The sequence below is a fragment of the Halichoeres trimaculatus genome, unplaced genomic scaffold, assembly GCF_033239565.1.
Source record: "Halichoeres trimaculatus isolate MK-OKI-2021-1 unplaced genomic scaffold, fHalTri1.1 fHalTri1_scaffold_13, whole genome shotgun sequence".
In the NCBI taxonomy this organism is placed as follows: domain Eukaryota; kingdom Metazoa; phylum Chordata; class Actinopteri; order Labriformes; family Labridae; genus Halichoeres; species Halichoeres trimaculatus.
This window is the reverse complement of record NW_027437191.1, coordinates 5,642,669-5,667,202: the sequence shown is the minus strand read 5'-3', so window position 1 is coordinate 5,667,202 and position 24,534 is coordinate 5,642,669. Positions and strand designations below refer to the sequence as shown.

Sequence of the window (24,534 nt, the reverse complement as noted above, 5' to 3'; positions counted from 1 at the left end):
ATGTTAAAAACCACGAGAAACAGGATGAGATCTCTTTAGAAATCCAACACACCTCAGGCTCAGCTCTAAATCATCGTCATAGGGTTTACTTTTTCATGATTGAAGACAGCTCCAGGATCATGCTCTGAAGAAAAAAAAACATTCAACAATGAATGGTTATTGATCTCAACACAGAAAAGAGTGTGACTGAATATTTGTGCTGACTCTTTTTTTGCTTATTTTCGTTCATTTTCAAAGATGATAAAAGTGTTTAACAAATCTGATCATACTAATGCACTAATGCTCTACAACCCAGATATAAACAAGCACAGACACGCCCAGACAGATAATGTCTAATTACTCTTATCACCTAGCTTTCTTACCCATCTTCCCTTCTCTACAGTCACTAACATGAGCATCACCAGAAGCAGAGTGATCAGAAAAGAGTTCAGAGGGTTTAGCCTCTGCTTGTTGACACCAAGCATCTTAAAGTGGGGCTTTGTTGGCAACATATTGTTGAAGAATGTGGCTAGAAATTTAGTTTGGTTAGCATGCTCATTGTGGCAGCCTAAACAACAAGGGTATTTTCATTCTGGATCCTGTGCAGCAATCCAAGCAAAGGCAGCAGCGCAACAGACAGGTCAGCCATGCCCTTATATGGGCAAAACTTATTTAACAACTTCAAAACTAACAGGTTTTGACAGAAATTCATCCACTGTTAATTGTGCGTTATGTTTTATTTTGTTTCGTTTTTTTGTACCAGACTGTAAAAATGCTGGATGGAGCATATAGGAGTAATAAATTGACTTGATAAAGTGGAACCAGACAGGATTTTTTTTTTTCCTTTTTTTATACATATATTTGGAATCAATACAAAATATTAGAGTGCTGCAACTCATACAGTTCCACTCTTACATGCATTTATCAAACCAGAAATCTTCCTTTTCCATCAAAACAGGAAGGAAAGGTGTTTTTCAAAATTGCTGTTTCACTACTGCCCAGTAGATGGCAGCAAAGACATTCAGACATTCAGTCCACTGTTTTTATTGATTAATTATTTAATCTAGACGTCCTTTCCAAAACCGAAAGAATGAAGCTCTGATAGCAGAAAAAACACTTGATAATGTGTAATCCTATCTCTGTTACTTCTTCGTTTAAGTTGTTTGAGTATTATTGAGACACAGTGCCACTGTGCAGTATGAGAAATGAGAAATTAGTAAACAAATGGAATAATCTGCAGAGAATAAACAAGGATTATCTAAAAAAAAAAAGAACAGACAAAATGAAAATGGATAGCTTATATATTGTTGTGAAACAAATTCATATTTATCCAACAGAAGTTATCTAAGGTAAGAATATTTTAAATATTAATATTTTTCTTTAAAAAAATAAAAATTAATTAATTAATTAATTAATAAAAACCACCAAAAAAATGAAAATTTATGGGCACAAATTTTGAAATTAATGCAGGTTAAAAAAAATGCCAGAAAGGCACAATTTTCAAGTTACTCAGTAAACTTATCATCAAAAATGAAATATATAAAAACCTAAACTTAAAAAAAATAATAATGATTTGATTTTTTTATTCCTACACGTAACTTTTTAAAAGTTTTGATGTAATTAGAATTTTTTTTTTTTTGCCTAGTGATTAATTTGTTTTTCTATTTACTACTCTGTGAGTGAAGTGGTCTCCAGATAAAACATGAACACTGATCATTTTCAGCTCTCACCATGGACATCCTCCTCCCACTGGCTGGAGGTGGCGTCACCATGGGACTCTCCCCCTGGGTGAGGTGCTGGGCCTCCACGTCGGTCCCGCTCTGAGAGCCGGCGCTGTCAGACGGCGTGGCCAGCTTCCCTTCAGACAGCCCTCGAGACATGAAACTGCACTTCCTGGCGGTGGGGTAGTGGTCGCTCTCCGGAGAATCGCTCACGTCACTGAACTCCTTACAAACACTGACTCTGCTCTGCTTCCTCTGAGGGATCTTCAGGGACGCGGGGATTTCTATGTGGCCCCCCATGAGCGTGGGTCGAGGTCCTGCGTACTGTGGCTGCACCGAGCCATGAGGTCCGTTTGACTCTTCACTGCTGCATGACGGCTTCCTGTTCTCCAGAGTGAGGCGGCGGTCCAAAGCCCCCTGCTGCTGCTGCTGCTGCTGACCCTGGACGTCGGCTTGGCTGGGCTGCTGGTTGGGTGGCTGATTCTGAAGCACCACAGGAACAACACTCAGAGGCTCCACATGAGCATCAGGGACAGCAGAGTAGGCCCCCTGTGTGAGCAGCATCAGCCTCTGCGGTGAGGAGTTAGTGAGAGCTAAGACCTGCTGCACGGAGGAGTTCTTCTTGGACCTGTACACGCTGTCATCGTCCCCATATTTATACCCGTACAAGCTTTGTTTGATTTTCTTCACCCCCAGGTGGAAAATCTCCAACAGGTTGAGGAATAAAGACACTCCTGCGATGACCAACATGAAGACCATGAAAATGTTCTTCTCTGTCGGCCTTGAAACAAAGCAGTCAACACTGTTAGGGCAAGGCAGCCGCTCACATTTGTAAAGAGGAGACAGTCCGATCCCGTACAGTGCACACTGACCTATGATGAAGCCCACCTCCACCGCGGACCGCGTTAAGATATGAAAGACATATGTGCGCAACAAGGAGCCCCTCAACGGAGCTTTCCTCACTTTCTTCTGCTCGTCTAGTTTCCTGAGCTCTCGCTCGATTCTCTTATGATCCTCCTGGACTGGGTCTGTCCCCTCCAGCTCAGCTTTCAGGCAGGCTTTCTTTCTGTGCCTCTCCTTCTCCAGGGTCCTCAGTCGGTACAGTGCGTGGCCCATGTAGACCAGAGACGGAGAGGACACAAAGATGATCTGCAGGACCCAGTAGCGGATGAGTGAGATGGGGAAGGCCTGGTCGTAACAGACGTTCTTGCAGCCAGGCTGCTCTGTGTTACAAACAAACTCGCTCTGTTCATCGTCCCACACATCCTCAGCTGCAACACCCAGAACCAGCATCCGGAAAATGAAGAGGATGGTGAGCCAGATCTTCCCAACGATGGTTGAATGAATGTGGACCTCTTCTAGTATACTCCCCAGTAAGTTCCAATCCCCCATCTTCTGTCACATTATTATGATCTGCTGGAGGATAAAACAAGGAGTTTCTGAGTTTTTCATCTAATACAAAGCCGTGCAGTGAAGAAATTGCTTATCTTACGTGTTTCCTAGGATCCTCGTCTTGTTTTCTTCAGCAGGAGTCCGTCATAGAAGAGCAGATAGATTTGAGGAGACATGAGGGCTCATGAGTCGTCCCTCTGGAGACGGATGAGACCTACTGCCAGTGTAGCTGACACTGCTGTGATGCTGCTGCTAACTGGGACTCCAGTTTGAGGCCATTGATCCACCACATGGTCCTATAATGGCCTGAGGTCAGTTTCATCCTGACACTTTTAAGAGGACACTACACTGGAAATAGCACCGACTGTCAATAGTCCAACATGTACAGTGTGTACCAACTCCTTCTGTAAAAACAGTTTATAAAACAACCCCCGATCTCTGTTATTCTAGTTGTTCTTTCCCTTGTCCTGGTCGTCATACATCTAAAGAACCGACCCATGAAAGATCTGATTCCTCAGTTTGACCTGGAAACTGGAAAAGGGCCTGACCTCAATTCCATCAACACCTTTTGGGAACAACTTTCATCTCATTGGGAGCTCGGCCTTATCACCTCACTTTAGTACCAGATGTCCCTATTGGTAGACAGAAGGCGAGCCTCTCCAGCTGAACATTGATGTCCATTGTACTAAAATCAGCGATCAAGCGAGGGCAAAACAGATGTAGAAACAGATATAGTGCATTTACTGTAAGTGATATAATAAACAGTGGGAAACTGAAGTGTTATGCAGACGATTCCCAGTTCTCCGACCCCAATTTCAAAGAAGTTTGTATGTTGTGTGAAATGTGGTTAAAAAAAAACCCAGAATACATTGATTTCCAAATCTACTAGACCCAAATTGTGTCCTCAATTGAACAGTTCATGATTTAAGTGATTCTTAGCCCATGTTTAATTTGATAGAAGCAATATTTCTCTAAAAAAGAAAGAAAAGGAGCAGCAAAAGGCTGAAAAAGTTGTTGGTTCTGATAATCAATAGCTAGAGGAGCCGTTTGATACCAGTTGTGTAAAGTGGTAACTGGTCAGCAGGATGACTGGAGATAAAACAAGCGTCTTAGAGAGGCTGAGTCTCCCAGGAGTAAAGATGGGCAGATGTTTACCAGTCTGTGAATGTGTATGTTCTTCCATGGAAATCAACAATTCATGATATCGTCAAAAGATTTCAGCAATCTGGAGAAACCTCTGTGCACAGGGGACAAGGATGAATGTCAACAGATGGTCATGGTCTTCAGGCCCTCAGGCAGCACTGCATCAAAAACAGACATGACTGTCATGGAGCTCAGAGTTCACCATCCCGTCCACAAATGTAAATCAAAGCTATCAGGGAAAGAAGGAACCACTTGTGAACACGATCCTCAAACATAACCGTTACCTCTGTACCATAGCTCATCTGAAATGAACTGAGGCGAAGAAGAAAACAGTTCTGACGTCAGAGGTATCAACTTCTAAAATTCCTTTTTCTGAAACCGTGGATGCTGTGTCCTCGGCTCTAAAGAAGAGAGGAAGCACCTGGCCTGTAAGGCGTTTAAGCCATAGTCCTTAAAATAATGTACGTCATCTAGCTCGCCACGAAACTGCTCCCCCTAGTGACTGGCTTGAGTATAGGCCAAAAACTCTGTCTTCCCAGTCATTCTAAATGGGCTGTGGTCAAACTTCAAAAGTAAAAACACCTCATGGAAATGTTCCTCAAAGTGGTGAGCACAAAGGACCAATTTTTGAAAACTGTGGGCTTAAGTGCCCTCTTTAGAACCAAACTGGGCTAAATTTCTCCCTTAGGGCCAAAAATGTGGGCTAAACTGCCCTCTGAGGTGGCAAAAATGCTTGCCGTATGCACCCTTATCTTTTACTTTTTACCCTGGTCTGTGCACGCCACTGGTTTCTCTTCATATGCTGTGGTGAAATGAAGATATAATTGGGCTGAATTGTGTGGGTTTTTTTTTTTACTAGAGCTTAAGAAAAGGGGATAAGAAGAAATAGAGCGGACATATTGTCCATGATTTCCAAAAAGAGTGTCAGACTTAGATTTTGGACCACATTTTTCCTCTTCCCCTCAGTCCATCTTTTATCTTTTTTAAAAATTGGTTTTCATTTTCCCTCGTTTCATTCTCATCTGCTATTTCTGTTTCCATCCTGTCCTCCTCACATTTCTTTTCTTTCATCAGGTAGAGCACTTTGTAATCCTGTTATGAAAAATACAAATAAAGGTTATCATCTCAAACCTGGCACACAGGAGCGTGCATCTCCAATGAGTATTTTATACAAACTGCATCATTTTGTTGATAAAAACAAAAAAATAAGACACCAACATAAATAAATAAAACTTTATTTGCACAATATTCACATTACTTGTGATCCATGCTACTCAGAGCATTGGGAAGAGTCAAACCAAAGACCAGTGAGGCCAACAGATAAAATGTTTGATCATATTAACACATAAAGATTAATCCCTTACATGAATCAGTCATGTAAACATTATAACAACCTTCAGGAATATTAAGCACTGCGCCCGTTCACCAATACGTCCATTAAAACATCATCTCAGAGAATTATTCCAACTCTGTCACACTCGAGCTTTGACAAGAGATTCTCTGAACGTCTCCTCATTTCAGAAACTCATTTTTTAATCTGGATTTATTCAAGTCTGAGGGAGTTTTTCTCAAATGTGTCGAGAAAAACAAAAAATGGACCAAATCGCATGAAATCTGCAGCAGAGGATAAAACATATTTAGTGTATGCAGCATGAGAACAATGTTTCTATGAGGACCAGACATCAGCACAATCAGGCGCTGATGCTACAGTAGTGAGTGCAGAGTGGAATCCAGGAACATGGATGTGGATGAGGAACAATAATACTGATGTGTTACTGTGCAGATGATTCGTGTGTGTTAAGAAGAAACTGAATATCAAGCCTCCAGATCTTTGAGTGAAGACTCAGAGTGGATCCTGGATTCACCACCTCAGGACCACAAACACCATGTTAGTACCACAGTACAGGCGTGAAATGTCCCACAGAGAGGGTTACATTCATGAAACACAGCCCAGCTGTCTGAGTCGTCATGTGTCCATCTTCTCCTTCTTCTTAAAAAGCTTCAGGAGCTGGTTAAACCTCTGAGCAATCTGAGGGAAGAAGATAAATCTGTTATTTTTTCACAGCCTCAACACGCAGACATCACAAACGCTGCAGGTAAGACGATCATATGACAGTCAGGATTCACCCACCTGCCCAGACGGCTTCTGCAGTTTCTCTGACAGAGCAGAGAACGTCTCACGTGAAGCTCCTTTAGTCTTCACACCGACCAGAATGTCTCGATCTTCATCTCTGGAGGAAGCAGAATACAGAGTTCATTCAGGGTCTTCCTACATGACTTAAAGTGGACATATCATGCTTGTTTCTCTTTTTCACTATGCCAGACTAGGATGCCTGTAAAGCATTTCTGCCCTCAGTACAAGTCATTTAGTTCCTTCATTGCCCCACAATAACGTTCTCAATATCCTCATTTTAGGCGATTCTGAAGATCTTGTTGAAATGCTCCGTTTCCAGAATGACCTCAAGTAACCTCGCCACGTCACAGCCCTTTGTGCTCTGATTGGTCAGTTCTGTCAGAGGGGCAGAGGGGGTAGAGCCAGGGGGTGGTTTTTGCAGCATGGCAGTATTTACAAAATCGCCACATTGAATGGAGCAGACTGAGCCAGTTTGCTGTTTGCCAAAACTTCACCGTAAGGCATTGATAGCACTAATAAAATGGCAGAGTGGACCCCGGGTCAGACCCGGACGGTTCTGCAGCTCAGGAGGAAGAAAATCCACCTGGACACAGATCATCTCAGGACGCTTCAGTGTGGTGAGTCAAAGCGGTACTGTAACATGTATAGTTTATACGTGGAAATATAGGCAGACTTCACCAATAAACTCTTTCTATAACAGGGCTCCATCCTGCTCCTTCACTTTTCTCTGTCTGTTTTATCCATCATGCTGAAAGTGTAGTCTAAAGATCGCCTCTACCATCAGTTCCTCACTATGTTATTACCGCAGCATTATTGTGGTCCAGGTTCACAGTGCATGTCAGAACAAGCATGCAAATATCACAGTCTCACAAGTATTACGACGTCTGCTAAAACTACAGTGTTTTAACTGCTAATTCACCATGTAAAGCCGAGCTGCTCAGCAGAGCAGAGTCCCTGCATCCAGCACTCAGTCAAGTTAGCCAGAGCTAGTAGGGAGCTTAATTTATACTCGGCTCTTGGTGGGTGTATCCCTCGGTGGCGGTTGTGTGACTAACTGACATCACAGAGGAGGAGCTGCTTTATCAGATACTCCAATAAAAAGAAAGGATCCTCGTGTCGTCACGACGGTCGAAATCTCGCGGCAAACGGCAATGACCTATTTTCAGAGGCATCAAATCTTGTTCCAGGATATCAGAAAAAATACAATATCTCATTTTTTGAAAATTCAGGGGGTGAAAGGTCTTGTTTTCAAATTTATTATATTATATGTAAGTATTAAATCAGGGATCGGCATGATATGTCCCTTTTAATGCTGGATTCTGATGGATAAATCAACCGAATCAGGAAAGATATAAAACACCTAACAGGTGTTTTTTGTCAAGAACCAACCTAAGACCGTCCAGATACATGAAAGCAGGTGAAAATGATGAATGAGTAAAACTACTGAAGCAATGGAGGAGATGTAATTCCTAATTTTGAACAGAACAGATTCTTGAGATCTGTCTGTAAACTGTAAAAATTGGTTCTTTCTAAAAATAGCACATAAAACAAACAGTGAATAACAAACCTGGATGTCCAGACTAAGCATGTACAGATTTTCAACCTTCTACATGTTAGTTGTGGGAACCCCTGAATCTGTCTATGAACTGATCCAAACGGTCAGTTATTAAAACAGGACAACGATGTCATCATCACATTAGGATCTCCTGACTGGTTCATGACATGTTGGAGGAGTGGGCCTCAAACACCAAGGTCCGTCTACAGCTCTGCCCCTGACAGCCCTCCAAAGGGCTGGCCAATCAGGAGGAAGGGGGTTTGTGGAACAGGGAGCGTTAAAGAGACAGCAGCTAAAACAGTTTCAAACAGAGGCTGAAAGAAGAGTTTTCTAAAGCACCATGTCTACTACGGGAGTACCAGAGAGACAATATGAAGCCCTAAATTGAATCACACCACCCCCTCTAGAGAGGTGCTACCTTTTTTCAAGGATTGTGCGTTCCATCATTTTAAAACACCTCAAATATAGAGTTTGATAGGACTGACCTGGTCCAGGACATCACCACCTCGCCCTTCTTCCTGACCACGTTCTTGGCGCTGAGGCTGCTGGGGGACAGACACCCAGGGGAAGTTTTGGGTTCAGTCTCGTCTTTCTTGCTGTCAGACTCTTCCTCCTCACTCCTCATCTTCCTCTTCTTCCTGGGCTGCTTGTTTTTTGATTTCTCTTGCTGCTTCTTCCGCTTCCCATTCTTCCCTCGTTTCTCTGGCGAGCTGCTCATGTCCTCTGCGATGGTGAGGCTCCTGTCTGACCCTGACACCTCCACATCATCTCTGTCTGAGTCAGACACATGTGAGGCTGCCGACTGGCTGCTCTGGGTGGTCTCGGAGCTCTCTGTGAGGTGACGTGGACTGGTTTCGGATGAGGACGCTTTAGCTGGGCTTTGTTGAGTTGTCTCGTGCGTCTGCTTTGTGCCTGTTTCACTATCAGAGCTTTCTTTAACACACTTCAAACTGTCTTCTGGAGGAGGCAGGACTTTGTGAGGCCCTGAGTCTTCAGGGGAACAAACACTTGAGGTATTTTGTTGTGGTGATGAACTGTCTTTTTTAAGGGGTGGCTGCTCTGTCTCTTTGTGATCTGGAAGGATCTTCTCTGCAGCAGGAGCCTGACAGTTCTCTGAGCTTTCAGGAGGGTCTGATGCTTTGGTCTCTGATGGTTCAGGGATCAAAGGATCTCTCTGGGATTTATCCGTTGTCACAGGCTCAGTAAATGCCTCCATGTGATCGTCCTCTGTTAGTGTTCGACTCAGACTGTCATCAGCAGTGAGCGTGATGTCCGCCCCTGCTGCTGTCTGACGGATCTTCACGATGAAATGATCGTTGGACCGCTCCATCACCAGCGCCTGCATGGGCTGGTTGGGTTTGAACACGAAAGGGACGGCGAGGGGTTCGGAGACCGTGCTGCTGCCGGAGTCACAGCTGGAGATGTCGGTGTCCAGTGCGAGGTGAATGTCCTGCTCACTGGCATCTTCTCCGTCCATCAGAGCGTCCTCGCTGATGTGAGCGCTGATGACGCTGTCAGGTGTGGACATGACGTTCATGCTGGACGGCTGCAGGAAGCTGAGGTGGCTGTCTGATTTGAGAGGGGAGGGGATGGTGAGTGAGACGGCCAGATCTTCAGCCAGGATGGAAAACGACCTCTGTGAAGATGATCCAGCGTGCTGCGCCGCTCTGTTGGGGACTTCTAACAAGCAGCTTTCATCGAACAAAGCTGGATTCAGCTGATCTTTACATCGAGGGGACGCCAACTTGCGAGGGGAGATGCTGGACCACGGTGCGACAAGTTTGGAAGGAGAGTCAAACTTCAGCGGGGACAGCAGCTTAGACGGAGAGTCGAACTTGGTGGGAGTCGTGATGCTGAAGAGTCTCTCCCCGTCTTTCCGTGGAGTGCTAAGAGACCAGGTGGTGTTGTCACCAGGGATGCCGCTCGTCTCCAACAAGTCTGACCCTTGCAGGAGACACTTGAAGATCTCTCCCATCTGGGAGTCTCTGACCAGGTTGAAGGTTAAACTGGACGCCTGTTGCTCTGTGAGCAGCTCAAAGTCGGTTTTGTCGAGCACAGAGGCGTTCTGAGACGCGTAGTTGTTCTTTTCTGGGGTTGAGAAAATGATTTTTGGAGGAGGGAGCTGGGGAGCGGGTTGGGTTGGATGTGAATCTGCATTTTCTGCAGGTGGGATTCTGATGTCTTTGCCTCTGCTCCCAAGGCCGGTTCTGTACGGCACCACAGCGCTGAGCTTGCTTTGACTCAGGCTGGTTGGGGCAGGCGGCGCCTCCTTCAGTTCAGACTGGGTGGATACTTTCTCGTGTCCGCTGGGCTTTTTGTCCACACTCTTTACTCTGGTAGGTTTGCAGAAACTCTTCAGCGTCTCGTAGATGTCTTTGAACATGTAATCCACCTGTCCGTCCACAAAGTCCCACAACTTCTGCTTCAGATCGACGGCCTGTTGTTCAAAGATTCGCTTCACGATGCCATTGTTTGACACTTTGCTGAACACACACGTGATCAGTTTCTTCAGTTTGGATTTCAGCTCTTTCTCCTGGCTGCACACTTCACCAAACTGAGCTCCGTCCACAAACTCCAAAAAAGACACCTGGAAGTTGTCCATCACTCCGTAGAAGCTCTTCCTGGGAAAGGTTTTATGAAGCTTCATGTACTTTTTCCTGATCTCAGAGCGAACCAGCCTGAAGGTCCCCATCACATCCTCCACCGAGGCAAAAGCAGCTTTAGTTGCCGCAGGACACACCGTCTTAAACCGACTCTTAGGACTTCGTGCAGACCCACCAGCTGTCTCGATGATTTCCTTTGACCGTCTCTCTTCAGGCGGCCGGAGTTTATTCCTGACTGGTCGAGTTATCTTCGCCCTCTTGGTTGGAGGAGCGGGAGAATCTGTGGCGGTCTCATCTGTCTCACTTAAGATCTCTCCTTCCTCTAAGTCGGTGTCAGAGAGGCTGGAGGACGGGTCAGAGACCTTCTCCACGGGTGTGTCACGGTTTGCAGGAGAGCCTGGATATTTGTTTTCTTTGTTTACATCCAACTTCTTTGAGTTTGCATCAACAGGGGGGCTGGAAAACTCTGCAGGAGACAAAAAAAGAAGTTTATGTTGAGATCAATGTATTGTTTTGTAACTGATAGAAGATAGGCTGTCTAGTATCTAGTGTTCATGGCAATAACCATGAGCCGACTCACAACTTGTCTTTGCTCTTCCAGTTGAAAAACATTTAGTTAATATTTTAACATTGAGAGTTAGCAGTATTGTTCACAAAGAGTAACTGTGATGTTTTTATGATAAAAGCTGAAATTCTGGTTTAAAAATGTAGTTATACCAATGGATGCTAACTGCTAGCATATAAATGCAAATTCCCTTATGCGTTAGCTTCAAGCTAGCACTATTTTTCTATTTTGGTTTTGGTACATAAGGTGATGTATAACATGTTAAGTGGGAATATTGTATGAGAGAGCAACATTCTTCAAAACCTGAATCAGAATTTTCTTGGGAAATTGTTATCTATATGCTAAGCTAAGATAGCATGGGCAAAATATTCAATCTAAGGTCCAGCTGCTTCAGCTTAATGTAAATAATAGACCATGGAATCATTCAGCATAAAGGCTAATGGTGTCAATGGATTGAACCATTTCTAATCAATCCTCACCAGGACCCAGCTCTTGACACCCATCCCTGCGCAATCTCAGCACTTGTTAAAGTAGACTCCAATGAATTTAATCACTGCTATATATCATGAGTACAATATTGAAACAGTTAAAGGATAAGTTTGGTTTATACAACTTTTACATTGTTTATAGAATGAAGTAGAACAAAATACTCACCCAGAAGGTTTTCCTGATCCAAGCAGTGCTTCAGGAGATATTTAGATCAAAAATTGTGCAGCGGACGTCCGTATAATGGGATCCATCAGGGCACAGACAACGCCGCTCCTAAAACTGCATTAATCGTCCAAAAACTCGTGTTTTTCACCAATATTCCATCATGGTCCGCTCCGGGTTAGTGCTCTGCTGCAGTCTGTGTCACTCCAGACAGCGCTGTGTGGCTGTACTGACCTCTGAACTGACGAAGACTTTGTTTACGTTTGCCCCTTCGCATATGCACAGTACTCTCTGGAGAGCTGACTCCTTTCTTTGAGGGGCAAATGTAAACAAAGTCTTCATCAGTTCAGGGGTCAGTACACCCACACAGCGCTGTCTAGAGGGACACAGACTGCAGCAGAGGCTTAACCCTGAGCGGACCAGGATGGACGATTGGTGCAGTTTTAGGAGCGGCGCTGTCTATGCCCTGATGGATCCCATTGTACGGACGTCCGCTGCACGATTTTGGATCTAAATATTTCCTAAAGCACTGCTTGGATCAGGAAAGCCTTCTGGGTGAGTATTTTGTTCTACTTCATTCTATAAACAATGTAAAAGCTGTGGAAACCAAACTTATCCTTTAAGGAAAGAAAATGGTCGTGTTTCATACATTTCCTTTTTCAATGTAACACCAAATGCAGAAAAACTGGGAACTGAAACTTAACTTTAAGGCAACTTTTAATTTGAATATTTTACTTGATACCCTGACATCACTTCCTTCTGACAGTGTAGAAGTGGAGCCTCCAAGAGAGTCTGCAGTTCGTTTGTCTTGGGGGCAAGTTTTTTAGACTCACTGTGTCATATTCTCACAAAATATTTGTTTCTGATGTGCAGAATGTGAAAGTTTATTAACAAGTTACAAAAGAATCACTTCATATCATGGTGTGAATGTGGTTTCTGGTTTTTCTGCAGCTCCCCTCAAGTGGATGCTTGAAGGACTGCAGTGTTTGCATTTAACTGTAAAGACAAATCTAGTGGTAACAGTAATGTGTCTGTTCAGTTCAGGGAGTTAGTCCAATACCGTCTTATTCTATCCTCTCGTTTTTAACACCATAACACCTTGACGAGTTATTCTGGTGCTGTCAGGTGATGGTGACGATCATTTGTTTGGTTAGATAAAATCTCACATCATCAGCATATCGTTTAACTTTGAGCCCTGAGAATCTGGATTCCTCTTTAAAAAGTGAATCTGAATCAGTTTCAAAGTGAACAAAAGGACAACGTTTACCTGAAGGTTAATTTCCAAATCTAAATTATTTTCATCCAGACTGAACTTTTCAAGCAGCCTGACCCAGGATATTAACCAATGATGATTAGAAGCCATCTTTACCTTTCTGGAGGCTCTTGACGTGACCCGGCTTGCTGTGCACATGGAGGTGGCTTCTCTTGGCAATTCGTATCGGGCTCCTCAGAGGACTGATGGCGTCAGGGATCCTCTTTAGACTGCTCAGAGTGCGTATCATGGAGTCCTCGTCGTGGAGGAACGGCATCGAGCTGGAGGGCTCCGCGTTGTTCTCGCGGCTCTTCCCAGGACTGAAGCTCTTCTTAGGGGTGAAAGCCAGCTCCCGGTGCTTCTCCAGCTTCTCCTTCTGGACCACGTCCTCCGTCGTGCTGCTGACTTTGGACACGGCGATGCAACCTATGGATGAACTAGGCTCTGCTGGGGTTTTGTCTGTGTTGTCGTGGTCTTCGTTTGATTGCGTCAGCATGTAGATGGCTTCAGGAAGACTCAGACCTTCTTGTGGGAGGGACTCCAGGGTAATGGTGCTGGAAACAGAGTCTGCATCTTTAGGAGTGTCTTTCGTTATCTGGACATGTTTCTCCGCTCTGGGACTGCAGGTTGGAGGAGACACTTCTTGCTGAGGTTTGACAGATGGTGAAACTGTTGGACTTTTAGGACCAGGCTTGTCTGGAGCACCTACAGGAACAGAGCTGTCTCTTGAGGGGGCAGGAGTTTCTTTGGCTGAAGCTCCAGTTTTCTGGGTCTTACTGGGTTTTTCTACGTTGGAATCAAACAGATTGGGTTCTTTAGGACTACTTCTTTCTGCTTCATGTGTGGATTTGTTCCTGACTTCATCTTCAGCTGCCAAACGTCTTTCATTTCTTGCACTCTCTGATGCTACCTTGGTTGTGTCTACTCTTGAAACACCTTCTGTTTCCTCCAGAGTCACACTGCTTTGTGTATTTGTTGTGGGATGCTCGTCCGTCTTCTTCTCTACAGACTCAGGTTGTTCACCATAAGCTGAGGCAGTCTGACCGGAGCTCTTTGGGACTTGTTTGTCACTTCCTCCTCTAATTTCATTCCTGTCCTGCTCGTCTCTTGCATCCTCCGGCCTCTTTTCTGGACTCGCCTGTGTTTTGGGGTCGTCTGTTGGTATCTCTGCTTCTAACTCGCTGCTGTTGACTTCATCAATCACACACATGTCCTCAGCGTTGGGCTGGGAGTCCTCCTCCACCTCCTCCACCTCCTCCTCCTCCTCTAAGGTATTTATAAACGCTTGATCCACAGGTGTGAGGTCTTCGATGCGTAACACTGGCTTTTTGATTGGTGACAGGGTTAGATTCAGTGTTTCCATGAAACACAGTTTCCTGTTTGGGCTGTTTTCATCCACGGAGCCCTTCACGGTCTTATTCGGCTCCTCTGGGGGTCTTTTTAAGGCTTCTTGTGTCTTCCACTTACCGCAGACAGCAGGTTTACGTTGCTCTGGTTCTTTGGATGTGTCGTGTTTTCTGCTCGTCTCCAGTAGCGTCCTCCTCTTGTGCGTTCTGTTTACGTCTTCTTCATGTCGTTTCTTCTCCTCCTTCCTCTGGTAATCCTTCAACGTCCTTTCTTTTGAGGTATCTCTGTTTTGCTCAGAATGCCGGTTCGAGGAGGACTTTTTGCGATCTGGACTTTTGTTGTGTCTGTGATTGCTCTTGTTTTTCCTGTGATCTCTGCCATGCTCAGAGTCCGATGCCGCCGTTTTGGCTTTAGTTTGCTTCTGCTCTCTATTTCTTGACTGCTCGCTGCGTGAGGTCTCTGGTGCAGGGCTTCTGGTCCTCTCTGATCTGTGGTGCCCCTCACTGTCGAGGTGGTTTCTGCCTTTCCCTGACCTGGAGTCGTACCTTCGCTCTGTGTCTTTGTGAGATCTGCTGGGATCTGAACTACTTCTGTGTCTCCTGGTGGAGTCAGATTTCTCCTCTCTGTGCTTGGACTTGTGTTTGTCGGATGCTCCATGCTGGGGTGGAGGACAGGCGCTTGGTTTGTCGGGCGCTTCACCTTCTCCTCTTGAGGAAGCTTTCGAGTGAGATGAAGCTTTTGAAGCTCTTGTCTCGATGCTCGGCCCGCTGGGCTGAGAGCTGGAGCTGTCCTTCCTTGAGGGGTGAGGAGGATCTCTCCTGGGAGCAGGATTGTTCTCCCTCAGAGGCGAAGGCGGCCGAGGAGGTGGTGGTGGAGGGGGAGGGGGAGGGGGAGGCGGGGGGCAAGAGGGTGGAGGAGGTGGAGGTGGAGGATGACTGCAGGATGGCGGTGGAGGTTTGGAAGGTGGAGGAGGCGGCGGTGGAGGATGACCGTAGGATGGCGGTGGAGGTTTAGAAGGTGGAGGAGGCATGTTTCTACAGGAGCTCTCTGTGGAGATCTGACTGGATGCTTTCTCTTCCTGAAGACTGCTGATGTAAGGCTGATGATGATGATGGGGTCGGTGATGATGATGATGGTTAAAACCTTTCTGCGACCTGCAGAAAACAAAGTTTGAACAGGGGTCAGGTCATCTGAAACCATCATGCCAGCTCTTCCAACAAATTTAGAAATCATGTTCAAATTTTAACCTGTTTTTTTTTTTCATCATCGTATCATTGGGGTCCTCGGGCTTAGGGAGAGGGCACCTTGTAGCAGAGCTAATGCTATTGTTCCTGCTGTGTTCCTTTCTTATTATTCTGTACGTGCTTTGAGCTCTAATTAGACCCCCTTAACATGCTCAAAAACTTACCAAAATTGGCACACACTCCACAATTGTGAAAAATTTTACTATGACACCAAACATAATCCCCAACATCCCATAATAAGCTCCCTAGCGCCAGAAGGGCACTCAATAAAACACTATAAAATGGCTCTAACTGGGGCTAGGAACGTCATAGAGACATGAAACTAACGCCAAAATGTTCGTCTCATTGAGACGCACTAAACGGGTGTAGGTGTTTTGCACCAATTTTGCACAGGAAGCCAACGATTTGCCTTTCAAAATAAGACTCCGCTGTAGTTTTACCCTTTCTGCCAAAATTATCTCGTCCGAAACCACAAGTGGTATCAGCTTGAAATTTGCTCACACGACAGACTAGACCCTGCTCTACAAAAATGGTGTAGGACTTTGACGTTTCAAGCTCTGTTTTCAAATGGCGAGCCCTCAAAGTCGGTGAATGCTCTTAGCTCCCTCAATGTAAACAGATGGAAAAACACTTTTCAGGTTGGGCAAGCTGCCGCATTTGGGCCTCTACACAAAAAAGCAAAAGTCCTACAGCTTTAAAAATGACTTCGTTAGATTTCAGGCAAAATTTCCTACACAAATATCATATTTTTACAGGGATTAGGTCAAGATTCTGGCCTATATGACGAGTTGTTTGTAAACTTTCATGAATTTGATACTCCCTCTGCAGTTCTGTGATGATGTCACATGCTAATTAGGAGTTTAGTGCAGCTGGTCATGTGACTCAGCAGAGGAATTAATACCTGGTCTCAACTGTTATAGCACTAAGGGGCCAGAAAGAGATGAAACCCTGACCGTGGAGGGGAAACAGGTATGACACACCGGTGAGGGCATCAAGACTCATCCAACACTGCTTTCACCTTTTTGTAGACACACTTGGTGGATATTGTGCCTATCAGCACCTCTTTTTTAAAACTTTTCTTTGAATCTTTCAAGCTCTGCAGCAGTTGTGTGATCATATCACAAATTAATTTGGAGTTCAGTGCAGCTGCTCATGTGACTAACTTAAAGTGATACTCTGGGATGGAACAAGTTGGGTCCTATCACAAGGTTTAGGGCAGAAATTACCCCTACAGCAGTGTTTTTGTGCAGCAGAAGCCCAGGGTGCTCGCATCAAACACCCCCTCCCTGCTCCTCTGCCGGTTTCCTCTGCACTCAGACGGGGCCATTTTTACTTGACCAAAAACACAAATAAACGAACTCCCACCGAAAAAATCTGATATGGGTCTGCATTCACACTTTATTTAGAGAATTTTCAGTGTGTTACTTTCACACAAAAACACCGCTAAATAAGGCTCTAGTTCTCATCGTGTCATAAAACGGCGCTACCTCCGCTGCAGAGCCACAGCTGGCTACGAGGCGCTCGCCGCTTAGTGTATCAGTCCACATGCCGCGGACTGATATAAACAAACACAGGTAGTCTGCCAGGACGAATTATGCAATAACATTGTAAAGAAGAGTGACTATGAGCGAGGACGACCTGCCGTTCACTTTGAATAAAGTGAACCTTTTTTTTCATCTGGATTACTGGAATACCAGTAACTCAGAGCTTTTTAAAACAGAAGATTGAGCTCTGAGCTCCCAGTAAAAAAAAACACACACTTACATCAGATTGAGTCTCTGGATCTCAGCGTCCTTTCTCTTCACTTCCTGTTTGGCCGTGAGTAACAGAGCAGAGATGTTCTTCTTCAGACGGAAGTTCTCCGTGTTCAGGCCTGTGTTCTGTGCAAAGACAGAGAACGTGTGTGAATCATGCTTCTGATGCTGCTCAAACAAGAGACACTAACAAACAGATAAAAGGGGCTCTGGTAAGACTTAGAAACTTCATGACAAGGTGAAACGTTTCATTGAACCGACCTGCAGCTCCATCTGCTCCAGTCTTCTGCGCAGCTCTTTGATTTGATTCTGAGCTGCTTGGAATCTGGACTTCAACTGCAAACAAACAAACAAACAAATGGTAAGGGGTCATGAGACGGTTTTGAGCTGGCAGAAACATTTTGGGTTATATTTCTATTTCCTTTTATATCAAAATGTTTATTACGCTGAAATGGTTAAACACCCACTCTTCAGTTCACACCTTTTAGTAAAAGACAGTTTCACATTTAATTTACGAACATGTCTCTGGCAGACGTAACAATCCCACCCCACACAATGACCTTCATATTCAGGAAGCAGCCCTGATGGGTTCTTACACAGTCTGTGCTGATAGAGTTTTTATGACGACCATGTTGGCTCATAGATCGTCAGGACGTTACCTGACTGTTTCTGATACAGAGTAATGAGGCCGATCATCAACAGGGGTAGTGTTGGTATTGATGACTCAAGAGGCGGGCTTTTAAGCTGCGTTTCCCCCAAGCAGTCGGTTCGGATTAGAATGGTTTGGTACAGTTAAGCCTGATCCCGACTGCGTTTCCACAGCAGAGCGGATCGGTTCAGTCTGGCACCCATACAAAAGGGTTCCAAAAAGTGGGACGGCTCGTTTCAGTTATTTGGGGATCTGTCCTGGGATAAGTCAGTGGAAACGCCACAAAATGCGCTCCATACCAAGATGAACCGAACCGGTCTACTTGGTGGAAACACGGCTTTTGACTCCTCCCTGACCTATACAGGGTTCCAGACTAGGTAAGGGTACCAAATTAGGTACTTTTATAGGTTCTGACCCTGATTTGTGACAGCAGTACCTAGAACCAATTCATATAAAATCAAACAATACCATGTTTCGTTACATCCACACATCCCTGTGACTGTGAGGGTGTGGAAGAATAGGCCATTTCCCATACTGGACATGAACACAGCATTGCAAGTTTATAAATTGAAGAATAAATATGTTAAACTGAAAAACTATGAGAACTTATTGTTTAACAAATGAATATGTATTACCACAGAAACACACTAAAGTACCGAAAATTAGTACCGTTGAGTACCGATACCGACCACAAGGTACCAGTCATTAGTTTCAAATGTGAAAGGTACCCATCCCGAGTACAAGTACTCGGGTATTTTGTACTCAGCGTTGACCCCAGTATTCAAGTAACATTCTGTTGCTCAAGCAGCTGTGCAAGCACTGGCTTTGACTACAAAACTCAAACACATGCAGTGTAAAATGTGTGATCCAGCTTTTTGTTAAAGGTCCCATATTGTGCAAAAAATCACTTTATTAAGTCTTTTAGTGAAATTTGTGGGTCTTTAGTTTTCCTCCCAGTCCACAAAATGTGAAATTTAATGACAAAACCTGTACATAGTAGTGCTTGTGAATGTAAAATCCTGACCTAAAACGAGCTGTTTGGAATTTCTGGGGTTTGCCAATGTCAGTGAGTCTCTTTTTTGACCAATCAGGAGCGAGTCTGACCTGATTGGTCCACCGGAGCAGAAACCCCCCAACCCCCTTCCCACCCACTCCCCTCCCCGCATCTAGGGAGAAATCAATGGGCAGAGGAGTGTGGCTGTTTTTGGCTGTAAACAACCACAAAGTTCCATGCACAAGCTTCTCATCTCGGAAGAAGACAAGACTAAATGGCTAGAGTTCATTTATCAAGAAAATGTGCCAGCTACACTCAGTAAAACTGTGCATGTGTGTGCAAGTCACTACACGGCTGACTACATTTCCAACTTTGGACAGTACAACAGAGGGCTAGCGAATAGACTGGTCCTGAATCCAGGCGCATTACCGACCATCCAACAACAAACCTCGGACCCTGGAAATGGGAGTATTTTAAATGCTGTGTGCTGTGGAGCAGATGGAAGAGCTTTTCCTCAGTGTCCCCCCTGTCTCTGTGTTAGCTTCAGGATGCTAACTTTAGCTGCGGTTAGCCTGTTGTTTTAGCCTCTAATGTTAGGGTAAACGAGCTTTGCTGTTTTCTAAACATTGTGCACTCTGAGCTCATGGCGCCACTCTCAGTGATGCTGAGGAGCAGGGCGGTATCAGCGATGGCTCATTTACATATGAAGGTCACGCCCACTAAATCAGAGCGTTCTGAACAATGGGGCTACGAGAGCCTGGAAACAATGCTGCTGTGCTTGATTTATTGGCTTTTTGGACCAAAACATGTTACTACCATTTCATGAAGACATCAATGTTCCATATTAAACTGCAAAAAAGGAGCAGAATATGGGACCTTTAATGAACTGGGCCATATTTCAGCAAAAAAAACTGTTTTATGACAGCTACGGCAACTCTCTAGGAACATATTATTACACTGAAAGCAGAAACACAACAAATACACCTGAGACCTTTCGGTCAAGAAAAGTGTGTACTTTGACAAAAACAAGGAAGTTAAGGTGCAGTCAAAGAAATGTGGTGTTAAACTTTCATGCCATAGGATAACTAGTTCAGTGCTTAACCACATGTGCTAAAAGAAAATGGAAAAAGGAAAAAGACAGAAAACAGGCAGTCTTGCACCACGTCAGTTGCTAGCCCTGTTCACACATCATTTTGACTAAACCAGAGAGGAGAGGATTAGCTAATAACCACGATAGTAACTGGAGATACGCTCCCATTAAGGGTTGTGGAAGCTTCTTAAAAAGACAGCAGCTAGAACAAACTGTTTTAGACAGAGGCAAACACCAGAAAGAGAAAAATACGGATTTTTTAGCTGTAAATCATGTAAAGATACTAACAGGGAGAGTAAATGGACAGAAGTAAGCTCTCTTTGATTACGATGACAGAGAAGGGAAAGCATTAAGCTAAAGGCTCCTCACCTCAGTGTACGTCGACTCCTTGCTTTCCTGCTCCTCTGTCACGATTTCTTCGTACAGATCCATCGACTCTTTCAGCTTCAATGAATCAGTGGGGGACTTCGCTGCAATAAAGACAATATCAGACTGATATACTCCACTTTGACAGCACAACAGTTCAGTTCAGAAGTTTATGGTAGCATCACCAGTGAAGAGGACCAGGGGGACATCAAAGCTGACTTTTACCTGCAGAGCTGATGGCATTCATATCCAGACCGTCGTAGATATCCACAGAATCTTCACTGACCCCCGGGACAAAAACTGTGAACACAGAACTTGGGTTAGAAAGATGCGCCATCGAACATGTATGACACACAGCTTTTTGAAAAAAAACTGTGACAGAGACCATGACCTGAAAACCACACAGTCTATGCTCACAGGAAGAGCTGAAACGTACCATCGGAAACTCTGCTGGTGTCCATGTCCTCCATTGTTGATGCTGTTGCTCTGTATCTGCTGGAGTTCCTGTACAGAAAAACAACAGTTATAAGAAATTAACACAAACAGAACACAGCTGACAGTGTGAAGAACGACCTGACAGGTGGACACACTAAGTGTGACCCATTTTGTGGATCTGGATATACTGGTCTACATTATGGTTAGTTTTAATGTGAGTTCTTGGGTAACTAAAAAAAATCTGGGTAGTCTGATTTTTAGCTAAATTCATGATTGTAGTCCTTTTTTTTGTTTGTTTGAGGATTGGTGTGTTAGTGTATAGTCACGGCTGGAGGTCGTGGTCACCGGCACTGAGGGATGAAAAGTTTAGGAACTCCCGCTCTTGATGCTAAAGGTCTTGACATCTAAATTTGCAATTCGGAATGGAAAAGCTAGGATGCTCAGTTAGCATCTTAAAAGTTCAAATAAAAATCTTGAATATTAGCACGCTATTAGGGGATAGGTTCCAAATTAGATACTTTCATAGATGCCAACCAAATTCCGTCTGTAGTGTCAAGTACTGATTCACGTAAAATCAAACGGTACCATGTTTCAGTAAATACACTGAAAAAAGAAAACAGTTGGACCAACTTAAATTATTGCTTCAATTGGTCACACCTAAATAAATTAAGTTATTTGAAATGAAGTTAATAACTTCAATCAACACCATTGATGAAGTCAAATGAATTTCAAAATTTGATTCTTCTCAAATCAACATTTTGCATCAGTCCAACTTAAGGTTTTCAGTTGTTTCAACTCAATAATTTTCAAAACCTCCAAGTAAAATCTGATGAGGTGTTTATTGCATTATTGCACTGAAAAAATGTGACAGGTCGAGTTTACTTAAAAGAATCTTGGGAAACAATTGCACTAAAAAGGTAAGTAAAAATGACTAATAGTCTTAAGTTGAGTTTACTTTATGTCTACTTGTAAAGTTTACTTTACAGCCTGTTGAATTGACTAATTTCAAACCATGAGTGAGGAGGTCATGCAGTGGATATTAGACCCTGCTGTACATTAAGATGTTAACCTGCCAAGAGCACAGGCTTTCTGTGCTCCACATGGCATGGACCTGCTGTCCGTGCCCTGACGCATGGAGCATGTACGCTTACGTATGTGTAATGTTTAATGTGTTAATAAATGAGATGTGTTGATGGGCTAAAAATATGATCAGAAATGACAAACAGGGTTTTATCTTCAGTTATATTCAAATTACCATTACTGAGAGAGTATTTTAATTGGAGCCCTCACTGCCGTGGAGCACAGGCAGCTAGCCAGACAGACAGCTAGCCAGCGCAGTGGACCACAGACAGCCAGCTGGTCCATGCCATGGAGCACAGACACACTGTCCCCACATGGTATCTTAATGTGCATCAGGGTCTCATATGTACAGCGTTCCCTCCTCACCCATGGTTTTTCCTTTTGGGTTTTGCAGATTATTGAGTTGAAATAACTTAAAACTTTAAGTTGGATTGACGCAAAATGTTGATTTGAGAAGAATTAAAATATTTAGTTTATTTGACCTATTGAGTTGTGTTAATTAAACTTGTTAATTTCATTTCAAAGAACTTAGTTTATTTAGGTGTTACCAATTGAACCAATAATTTAAGTTGGTCCAACTACTTTCTTTTAGTTGTAGCAACACAGAATTTCAAGTTGATATGATCCACAAAACACATTGGAAACCTTGACTTCAAAATACTGAGTTGGATTGATTAAAAATATGACATCACTTCAACTGATTGAAGATTCACTTTTTACAGTGTAAACACATCCTTGCGACTGTGAGAGCACATTGCAAGTTTCTATATTTGTTTTCTATATTGAAAACATAAGTGTTGAAAAACTTTGTGAATTTGTTGTTGAACAAATTGATATTTATTACCCAATAAAGACACAAAAATACAAAAAAATTAGTATTGCTTACTGAGGTACCAGCATCTGTGCTGTATCATTTCAAATACAACAGGTACCCATCCATACATGCTAAAATGGGAATAATTATATTTATTTCCCCACTGTTTACTTTTAATTCAGATTTAGCTTTCAATATTTTTGCTAAAAAAAGACAAATTCAAGCTCCTGTGAGGAACTTTCGGTTTGTGTCAATTTTGACGCCCCTCTGTTTTACAAAGTGGTACTGCCTATTGTTTTACAGGTTTTATCCTGTACTTTTGTTGGCCATGTTTCATTCATTCTGCTTTTGTTTCAATGTCAAATGTACCACATTTTTTTTGTTGATTTGGTTTTATTTATTTGCTACAGACACAAAATAATAAAATACTTGTTTATTTTATTTTCTATCTAAAAAGAAAATCGCTGTAGACACTTGGTGGAAAAGCCAGATTCAGATTACCAAAGGGGCGACTGAGAGGGTCTGCTGGAGGTGTTACAAGTTGAGGCTCATCCTGTTGTTAGCATGAAAATAGAGGGGTACTTTGACCTATATTGTTAACATATGGTCCACAAAGACTGAGCACAGAACAAAGCCTGAGCAGGACACAGACACCCTTTAAATAAGAGATAGTCTGGCCCTTATGTGAACTACTTAGGAGGAATATTTCCCAGACATTGAATAAAAAGTACATTTGACAACCCAAGTTTGGGCTTTAGCTGAAAATAACCTTTTTAAAGCTTCCAGGGTATTCGTTTTAGATCTCTTCAGCTCTAAATGAGTTAGTTATCCTTAGTTCAATGCGTCTTTAATAGCATCTTAATGTAAGAGATGAAAAGTAGGTCATCAGTTATTTCTAATCATTTGGATAAAAAATTCTAAAAAGACGACTTATTGTCAACATAATCACACCTATTCCCTAACAACTTCCCCAAAACGTTAACAATCGATCTGTGGTTAGTGTGAAAGCCGTTTTCGGGATTTAAATAAACGCTTTATGCTACTACATGATAATATATGACCTAATGTAACGTTAACCTGAACAGGAGAGAAGTATACAGCCGGTAAGTTGGGGATACTGATGTTAAAACTAGAAGACATTCACAGAAATGTTGATAACAATAAGTTATTGATCTTTTCTTTTACCTTATTCGTTTTCTTGTTGTATCCTTCTGTTGTTTACAACTGTAATGTCGCGCCAAGACTTATTTCCACAGGAAGTAACGACATTTTCCCGCGGTCTGTCACTGCCCAGGGTGGATTGTTTTACCTCCTCGGTTTCGAAAATTACTCCTTTATCAACAGCGAAACACTACAGGAGAAAAACTATACCTCCTCTAACGCTCTTTAGCAGTTGCTTACATCATACGACGGATAACCGACTTAAATGCAGGCGTTAAATCGCAGTAAACTGCTCAGTTTGTTCGAGAGAAAGTTCTTTTACTCGCCGAGGAGGTTGCTTCTACTGACTGTGCCGGTGTTCTGACCAATCGTGTTTCCTGTCCCGATGTGTCAGTAAGCTGCTCTGCGCATGCGTATAGATGCAAGTCTGTGACGCTTTGATTCAGTAATGCTTTTGTGATCGTGTTACCACTCAAACGGAAAGGTTATCCGATGTAAGGAGTATTTGATTGTGATTTCCGCTCGTGAAAATACCTTGTCGTAAAATTAAATCAAAGGATTTAACTTATTTTTCTCTTCATGCGTTACCCCTGTGGTACCTCCTC

The 24,534-nt window shown here is 43.5% G+C and overlaps 2 protein-coding genes across 2 annotated transcripts; both read right to left on the bottom strand.

The window, feature by feature from the left end:
* Positions 1 to 85: 85 nt before the first annotated feature.
* Positions 86 to 3,092, bottom strand: gja10b (gap junction protein alpha 10 b). The gene is made up of 2 exons (XM_074686000.1): positions 1,710 to 3,092; positions 86 to 124 (listed from the first exon to the last, which is right to left on the bottom strand). Exons 1-2 carry the CDS (start codon positions 3,090 to 3,092, stop codon positions 86 to 88), a joined length of 1,422 nt encoding a protein of 473 aa, XP_074542101.1.
* Positions 3,093 to 5,484: 2,392 nt separating this feature from the next.
* casp8ap2 (caspase 8 associated protein 2) lies at positions 5,485 to 24,289 on the bottom strand. Its single transcript, XM_074685970.1, has 10 exons — positions 23,954 to 24,289; positions 20,876 to 20,943; positions 20,665 to 20,739; positions 20,443 to 20,543; positions 17,602 to 17,676; positions 17,351 to 17,466; positions 13,113 to 15,496; positions 8,410 to 10,993; positions 6,367 to 6,466; positions 5,485 to 6,264 (listed from the first exon to the last, which is right to left on the bottom strand). Exons 2-10 carry the CDS (start codon positions 20,907 to 20,909, stop codon positions 6,202 to 6,204), a joined length of 5,532 nt encoding a protein of 1,843 aa, XP_074542071.1. The 5' UTR covers positions 20,910 to 20,943; positions 23,954 to 24,289; the 3' UTR covers positions 5,485 to 6,201.
* Between the last annotated feature and the right edge of the window lie 245 nt (positions 24,290 to 24,534).

Excerpts from the sequence above, each read along its gene's own strand:
- gja10b (XM_074686000.1), bottom strand. The coding sequence starts at position 3,092 with ATGGGGGATTGGAACTTACTGGGGAGTATACTAGAAGAGGTCCACATT. Across the intron at positions 125-1,709 it reads GTGGGAGGAGGATGTCCATG|AGCATGATCCTGGAGCTGTC; the intron begins GTGAGAGCTGAA and ends TTTTTTCTTCAG.
- casp8ap2 (XM_074685970.1), bottom strand. The coding sequence starts at position 20,909 with ATGGAGGACATGGACACCAGCAGAGTTTCCGATG. Across the intron at positions 20,740-20,875 it reads CACCAGCAGAGTTTCCGATG|TTTTTGTCCCGGGGGTCAGT; the intron begins GTACGTTTCAGC and ends CTGTGTTCACAG. Across the intron at positions 20,544-20,664 it reads GAATGCCATCAGCTCTGCAG|CGAAGTCCCCCACTGATTCA; the intron begins GTAAAAGTCAGC and ends TCTTTATTGCAG.